This window comes from Dendrobium catenatum, unplaced genomic scaffold (genome assembly GCF_001605985.2).
Source record: "Dendrobium catenatum unplaced genomic scaffold, ASM160598v2 original_scaffold_61322, whole genome shotgun sequence".
In the NCBI taxonomy this organism is placed as follows: domain Eukaryota; kingdom Viridiplantae; phylum Streptophyta; class Magnoliopsida; order Asparagales; family Orchidaceae; genus Dendrobium; species Dendrobium catenatum.
This window is the reverse complement of record NW_021379772.1, coordinates 1,320,317-1,329,072: the sequence shown is the minus strand read 5'-3', so window position 1 is coordinate 1,329,072 and position 8,756 is coordinate 1,320,317. Positions and strand designations below refer to the sequence as shown.

Here is an 8,756-nt window from a genome sequence, read left to right as displayed (position 1 = left end):
TTAATTACTTAGACTTTGTTCGGGACAGCTGTTTTCTAGCTTGTTTTATAATGCTGTTTTCTAGTAAAAAAAATTCTTGAACTAAAAATATTTGTAATAGAAGCTACTTTAAAAAATAATAAAAAAGCTGCTCCAAATGAATCATTAAGTGAACAAGCATCAAGTTCTTCAGCAAGTGCACTTATTAGTTCAAATAATAACTACAAAAATAGTCAATCTTCAAAAAAATGCCAAATTTCTAATAAGTTCCAAAGAACCACACAAAATTTTGAAATGAGAATATTTTCAACTATCCTTAGCTCACCCATATCCAGAGAACAAGCCGTAGACAAACTAGCAGATGCTCACATCAAGAATTAAGTCACCATCACCTCTTTCTGAAGTAGTCACGCATAGCATGTATTATTGTATTATTACCATAAATAAATAAATAATATATTAATATCTGATTTTTTATTATCAAATCAGAATGAAAAAATAAATAATTAATTAAAATTAAAAGATAAATGCTCATATTTAAACAGAAATTGAAACAAATAAAAGCTCAAAAACCAGTAACAAGTTTCTGAAGCTGTTTGTATTTCAGTTCAAATATCTGCATTTTCTTCTAATTTACAACAAACTCTGCGAGTTCTGATGAAGAGTACTGTACAGAGAAGTGTTCCCAATGAAGAAACAAAACCCCAAATGATGAAGGTTTTGTTATAGCAGTCAGTTCCTATACAACTATTGCTTCCTCCCTGCCTTTGATAAAGAAGACCGGCCAAGTAACCAAAGAGGAAAGATGCAATTGGAATGTTTGTTATAATAATGTTGTGATTTATTGCAAAATTTTTGGTTCCAAATAGTTCAGTTGTTGCAGAGACAGCAATGGAGGTTATTGACCCTGAGCAAGCTCCAATGACTGCAGTGCTAGCGTATAAAATGAGATTACTTGAGTTGAGGAGGAGGAAGAAGAAGGCAGGCACCATAGGAACCATCATAGTTGCCATAATACCTGGGCTTGAATCAGTGTATCCCTTTCTGCAAAGTTGGAAGAAGAAATAATGCATGAGCATAAATTTTTATTTATTTATATATCACTTTAGTATTAAAATCACATCAAAATACATGCGTGATAGTAAATATATAAAAATTTTATAATATGCATGTAAACACTGCTGATTATTATTATTTTCATATATGACTGTAAAGATGTGAATTGAATTATTATTAATATTTTTATAAGTGTTTAGTATGAAATTGTCATAAAAAAAAGGCATTTATATATAATCATTTCTTAAATTAAATTACCTATAAATTATATTGAAATCAAACACCAAATGCGAAATTATGAAGTACATAAAAAGGTTAAAAATAAATAATTTTTTTTCTTTAGAGAACATATATAGTACTGAACTATGCGAAATGAAGAAGAGAGAGACGTATGACAAACTCAAATAAAAAAAAATCAAAGCTTACTTTGATAAGTGATATTCCATTAAAGATGGCATCAGCCTTCCAAAAAAGCCAAAAGAAGAAGCCAACGAGACAAGAGAAGTTGCATTAGAGAGCCCACGAGACTCTGCAATCTGTCCCAAGTTATTCAGAAACACCATTCCAACTGTTGCTCCGAACATATAACTGAAGAAATACAGCCAAAACTCCATCTTTCTCATCATCACCTTGAAACCAACTTCTTCCTTCATTTCACCCTTTAATGCTTCCTTTCTTCCTTCTCCTCCTCCTCCTCCACCTTCCTCAACACTTAGCTCATAAACTTTCTTCACCTTATCCCAACTCCTCCCCTTAAACATGGCATAAACAGGGATGATAAGTGCTGGGGAAACAAGAAGAAGAGCCATACTGATCACAAGTTCTCTTGACCCAAACCAAGTTGATACAGGACCAATGCTGCCAAGAAAAGAACAAGTTCCTGTTGCAATAGTTAACACAAACATAACCATAAAAGCTCCATGTTTTTCTTCTTCTCCTGTGTTCAAATCTTCTCTAATAACAGGTGAAGTAACAACAGCAACAAGAAGAGGACAAACTGCATTTAGAAGCAGATAAGCCTTAGCTTTGTTTTCAGGCTGGAAGATTGCATCAGCTATGTCAGAGTATACTTTAGCGCTCAAACCAACAAAACTGGTTGAGATTCCTACAGCAATTCTGCTGTAAGAAGAGAAGTTTCTGATGCAGATGAGATAGCAAACAGTGTTAATCCAGCATATGCCATTGCCTGATAGAGCTGTGAGAAGGAACACTTGCCAATATGAGAGGTGAGTGATTTTTTGTGTTAAGAAGAGGTATTGGAGGCCATAGCCAAGAAGACTGAAGGCTGTACCAATGAAGAGGACGAGTCTGAGAGGAAGATAGGTGACTGCGAAGCCGGCAAGCCAACTGAAGAGTTTACCGGCATCAGAAGCAAAGGCCAGGTTGTTGAGCTGGACTTGGGAGATGGAGAGGAGTTGTTTCAGCTGTGAGGAGTAGACAGGGAAGTCTGTATTGGCTCCATTGATAGTTTGGAGCCATATGGTGGCTACCAGACTGAGCCATTGGAGGGAGGAAGGAGAAGGCATGGTGGCCGGGTTTGGTGAGGCCTAGCTTTGGGAGCTATAATGGTGGGTTAGTTTATAAGGAAAGATTGTGGTCTTTTATTGTTTGAGGTGGTTGTAGTTGTCAACTACTTATAAAAAATTATAGGATTATTACGAAAAAAAAAAAATTATTTAAATAATTTTTTAAAAAAATTTGTTTTTGAAAAAGTATTTTTTTTAGAGCTAGCAAATTCTTAGAAAATTTATTATGAAAAGTTATTTTTATCGAAAAAATTTGAAAGTAATAAAAAATATATATTAAAATAGACCTATGTGTGTCAATAAATGATCTGATCTGTCGATCCGATCTGTAAAAATTCAGTTTCGAATTGACTTGTTTAATAATAGGGTCAGTTCGAGTCTAAAATTTCGACCAATTTATTAAATGGGTTGTGTTTGAGTTGACCAAAAACTCATTTTCAATTCGAAGATGAACAATTTAATATTTTTTCTTAAATCCTTTTGCTAATGGATATGATTTTCTTATTTTTTTATCAAATAACCTAAAGTTATAAGAAAAAAAAAACAACCAAAATGGATTAATGGGTATAATTTAGATCACTTGAGTTGCTAGCAGGTTATGTTTGAGTCAGTCTTTTTGACTTGTTTATTAAAAGGATAAGATTCGGATCGATTAGACTCAGGTCAGACCCGAATCCGACCCATTAATCTATTTTGAAAATCCTAAATAGAACTATGATTATTAAAACAAAAACAGAACTATGATTATTCAGAAAATAAAGTTATATATAAATAAATTTTTTTGAAAGTTGATATATATTATAGATTCCTTTGAAAAATTGAATAATTTTTTTTTTAAATTGATATATAAAGTTATAATAAATATTATTGTAAGAAAAATAATTTGCATCAGATAGTTTTAAAATAATAAATATTATTGTTCATAATAATAATAATAATAATTATTATTATTATTATTATGAACAATAATATTTATTATTTTAAAACTATCTGGTGCAAAGTATTTTTCTTACAATAATATTTATTATAACTTTATATATCAATTTAAAAAAAAAATTATTCAATTTTTCAAAGGAATCTATAATATATATCAACTTTCAAAAAAATTTATTTATATATAACTTTATTTTCTGAATAATCATAGTTCTGTTTTTGTTTTAATAATCATAGTTCTATTTAGGATTTTCAAAATAGATTAATGGGTCGGATTCGGGTCTGACCTGAGTCTAATCGATCCGAATCTTATCCTTTTAATAAACAAGTCAAAAAGACTGACTCAAACATAACCTGCTAGCAACTCAAGTGATCTAAATTATACCCATTAATCCATTTTGGTTGTTTTTTTTTTCTTATAACTTTAGGTTATTTGATAAAAAAATAAGAAAATCATATCCATTAGCAAAAGGATTTAAGAAAAAATATTAAATTGTTCATCTTCGAATTGAAAATGAGTTTTTGGTCAACTCAAACACAACCCATTTAATAAATTGGTCGAAATTTTAGACTCGAACTGACCCTATTATTAAACAAGTCAATTCGAAACTGAATTTTTACAGATCGGATCGACAGATCAGATCATTTATTGACACACATAGGTCTATTTTAATATATATTTTTTATTACTTTCAAATTTTTTCGATAAAAATAACTTTTCATAATAAATTTTCTAAGAATTTGCTAGCTCTAAAAAAAATACTTTTTCAAAAACAAATTTTTTTAAAAAATTATTTAAATAATTTTTTTTTTTCGTAATAATCCTATAATTTTTTATAAGTAGTTGACAACTACAACCACCTCAAACAATAAAAGACCACAATCTTTCCTTATAAACTAACCCACCATTATAGCTCCCAAATATATATATATATATAATTTAACAAGAGTTAAATAAGGTTCAAATAAAATTTGGTCAAGACTGAGACCATATTCGATAAAGATTCCAAATTTTTTCAATTATGTTTAACCCTTATTTAAATTTTGATTCAAAGAAATGTTCAATCATAGGTTAAATAATGATTAAACGGGGTTTAAATAAGATTTGAATCGAATTCAATCAAATTCTGGATAGGGTTTGATGAGGATTTGAATAAGGCATTGACAAAATTCTAATAAGGCTCTATCATGCTTTGCATAAAATTTGAATAAGGCTCCTGCACGGTTCGAATAGGGTTCTGACAAAGTTTTAACAAAGCAGATAAAACATAGTGTAATCGAACGGCTTGAGCAAGTCAGATTGCACGATTAATACAATAGAGTACAATCATAGCAGATATAACGTTGATATATCATCAAAAAATTATCTTGATTGGGGCACAAATCTTGAGGCAAAATCAAGTTAGAAATTTCAAAAATTAAATTGGAGATCATATGAATTTCGTTTTCAACAAACTTATAGTCGAACTGAACGTCTCAGAATACGAACCAAACGAAACCAAATTTGCTCAACCTGAACCCAAATGAGTCCAAACCAAAGACCGGAAGCGCATTTGGAAGGTTCAAACTATAATTTGGATTACCAAACGATTTCCAAAAGTGACATACTTATTGTTGAATCTAGCGGCTCGACGAGATGAATCCAACGAGCCCAAAATCGCCAAATTTTTGATATCATTAATACATTCAAATGTCAAGTAAACGGTCTATGATAGGGAAATCAACATCGACTGTCTATTCAAATCATTCCCAACTTGTCCTGGATCTCATCCTTATTTATTGGTTAATTGGTCATGTCACTGTCTGAAAATCATAAATGACCCCTCATTCTTCATTAGAAGGAGGAAGAAGAAGCTCAAGCAAGAAGAGAAGTAAGAGAAAAAAATAGAAGGAAGATTTCTCTCGCCAACAGACTCCTCATCGACCACCTCCAGGCTAGTGACCGACACCGGACTTCCCGTCACCAGACTTGCCTCGGACTTCTACCCGACGTTGAACTTTTATCCATCTCCGGACTTTCATCTGTCTCCGGACTTTTTCTCGTCAGACTTCTACTTGTCACCAAACCTCTGCTCGTCATCAGATTTCTACACAATGTCAAACTATCGTTCGTCGTCGAACTTCTATCCGTCGACATCAGACTTTTATTCGTCAGACTTCTACCCTACGTCTAACTTTTGCATGTTGTCGGACTTTCATCGAACTTCTACCCGACGTAGAACTTCTGCCTATCACCGGACTTTTGCCCATCGTCTGACCTTCGTCGGACTTCTACCTGATGCCGAATTTTCGCCTGTCGTCGGATTTCTACCCGACGCAGGATTTCTGCTTGTCAACGATCCTTCCGATCTCTTTCACCAGATAACAATCTTTCTAATCACTATCGTTCACCGACTACGGTCCTTCCGACCTCCGTTGTCCGCAGAATATGGTCCTTTTGACCTCTGTAGCTAGAAACGGTCCTTCCGACCCCTGTCGCCCTTCAACCTCCATCGCCAGATAATGATCTTTATGACATCCGTCGTCCACCGACTACGGTCCTTCCGACCTCCATCGTCAGACAATAGTCTTTATGATCTCCGTTTCCCACTGACAACGGTCCTTTTGACCTTAGTTGACCGTCGACTATGATCTTTCCGACCTCCATAGCCAAACAATGTTCTTTTTTACCTCTGTTGCCTACCGATTATGGCTCTTTTGACCAACCAAACACGTCAACAATGATTCTTCCTATTTCCACCATGTAACACAATCTATATGATGTATATTTGTTACATCAATCCAAGGCCTTCCCCCAATGTAGGACCACATTTGTAATCGACTTTAAATAATAGTGGATTCATTCAAATTGGGCCAGGCCCCATAGTTTTTCCTCTTTTCAGGGCATTTCATGTAAAATTTTAATGTCTCTTATAAATGTTGCATCATCTCTCTTATCTGATTGCGTGCTAGATCTTCATACAAAACTAATACACTAAACTTTATATTTCTTTGCCGCCGTGAATATTTCAAGACGCATTAAACATATAACTATAAAAAGATTAAATTAATTGGTATAACATAGATTGATAGAGATATAACCATCAAAATGATAAATGATAAGCAATATATTATTATATAATCATTTAAAGGCATTACATCAATAATTATAATTTATGCATGCAACTACAATATTCTTATTACAACAAGAAAAACAATCTTATGAATCATAAAGGTTTCATTTGGGATGGCTTTTTTGCTGCCTCTTAAAACAACTTTTTAGTACAAAAATTAAATTTTTTTTACCAAAAAGATGCTTTAAGAGGCGGCAAAAAAGACGTCCCAAATGCAGGCTAAATAAAGATTGAGCATCTCACCGAATGAATTAGGTCCTCATGCAGAATTTGATTTCTTTTTATAAACCATAAATCTTTCCAAACATCATTGCTTTTCTCTTTTTTTCATCTCTTCATTTTCTTCTTTATCTTTCTTTTCTCATCTTTTTTTTTTAATAAATCCGCAACCATTCCAAATGAATCCTAAGATTTTATTTGGGATAATTTCCTCACTATTTTTTAAATCAACTTTTTAGTATAAAAATTTCCTGAAAACAGTAAAAAAATAGAGAGCAAAGTTTCCACAAAGAAATCTAAGGCTTCATTTGGGACGGCTTTCTTACCGATTATTAAAAGCTACGTATAAAAAATAAAATTTTTATACTAAAAAGCAATCCCAAATGAAACTTAAGTTAGACCAAATTCGAGCAGAAGGGTTGATTGATTTTTTTATTTATATGATTTTTTTTTTTAATTTTAATTTTGGTGCATCGCTATGATGAAGACAGGATTTACAGGTGAGAATATACTAATTGTCAACTTATCATCCTTATGATGACAATCATTTTATAACTTATTAGCCTTGAAATGACTTGATCTTAATCATTAATTAATTAATTAATCAATCAATTATGAGCTGACGTGATCAAAATGTGCAATTTTTAACATTTTTGTTGAAACCAAATAAAAATAAATTCATTTATTTAAAGATGAATTTTAATTATATAATATTAAATCAAAATCAAGAAATTAATTAGTAATCAACAAATAATTGTTCACTAATATTAGTAGATCTCATGCACACTTATTCAGAACAAGAAGTCAGACCAGGAGATCACCTTCTATAAATCTTTTCATCCTCTGGGAATTTTATAAAATTCACTGAATTGTAATATAATTATATATTTAACACATAATTTTTATATTTATTTATATAGCACTCTATTCTTTAAATTATACCCATAATTATATCATCAACATTAACTTATCTAAGATTGAATAAAAATTTTATGTATTTTTTATGTGATTTAGATATTAAGATATTATAGAAAATCTATGTATATTCTATGGTATATACATAATTTTAAAAACCGGATCAAATTGGCCAGTTCAACCATGAAGCAGTTAGATGGTCGGTCCGATCCAGCTTAAAAATTGACTTCGCATTAAACAAGTAACTGTTGAACTGGTTCGGGTCGGAAAGAAGAATCAGCTAGTTTTATAAAAAAAATAATAATTTTGTTTTAATTAAATTTTAAACAATAAATTTTAGTTTATTAAATGTTTAAATTTTTAATTATTTTTATTAAATATGATGATTAATTATATCATACTATATGCATGTTATCTCATATAATGTGTTTAGTAAAAAAATGTATACTTCAAACTATATCAAGGGTTTAAGAGAACTACTCAAACTCCTCCTATAATGTATGACTAAAAAAATTGCATGAATACTATATAAATTATGAATTTGGGATTATTTAGGCTAGTTAGACTATGAGTTTGAGTTTGTTGGGCTGCATTTTTTTTAATGTGTATTATAAATTGTGTATTACAAATTTGTTATAATGTATATTATAAGATTTAATAATATAAATTTTTAATATTATAAATTTATATATTATATTATATATTTTTCTTATTAAAAATGATATTTGTATTTATAATTTTTTGTTATATATTTTTTAAAAAATTAATAAATATATTTAATGCTCATATTTTTATATTATATTAATGATTATATTATATCATATGTATAAATCATATCTAAATATATAACATATATAAAGTGTGAATTTAAACCTCCAATTCATTATTAATTTGGATACTTGATATGTATGATATGATGGATTTGTGTTTAAGCTTAGATTGTCATATTATTATGTTAATTAATTTTATTAATTTTTAGTAATATTATTATTTCTAATTATGTCATCTGATTCCA

General features: G+C 30.4%; 1 protein-coding gene across 1 annotated transcript; it reads right to left on the bottom strand.

The window, feature by feature from the left end:
- Nucleotides 1–587: 587 nt before the first annotated feature.
- Nucleotides 588–2,561, bottom strand: LOC110112931 (protein NUCLEAR FUSION DEFECTIVE 4-like). The gene is made up of 2 exons (XM_020845318.1): nt 1,462–2,561; nt 588–1,023 (listed from the first exon to the last, which is right to left on the bottom strand). Exons 1-2 carry the CDS (start codon nt 2,559–2,561, stop codon nt 588–590), a joined length of 1,536 nt encoding a protein of 511 aa, XP_020700977.1.
- Nucleotides 2,562–8,756: the final 6,195 nt, after the last annotated feature.

Bases quoted from the DNA above. Each gene is read 5' to 3' on its own strand.
- LOC110112931 (XM_020845318.1), bottom strand. From the start codon at position 2,561: ATGCCTTCTCCTTCCTCCCTCCAATGGCTCAGTCTGGTAGCCACCATA. The intron at 1,024-1,461 runs GTAAGCTTTGAT...CCAACTTTGCAG, and splicing joins ATGGAATATCACTTATCAAA to AAAGGGATACACTGATTCAA.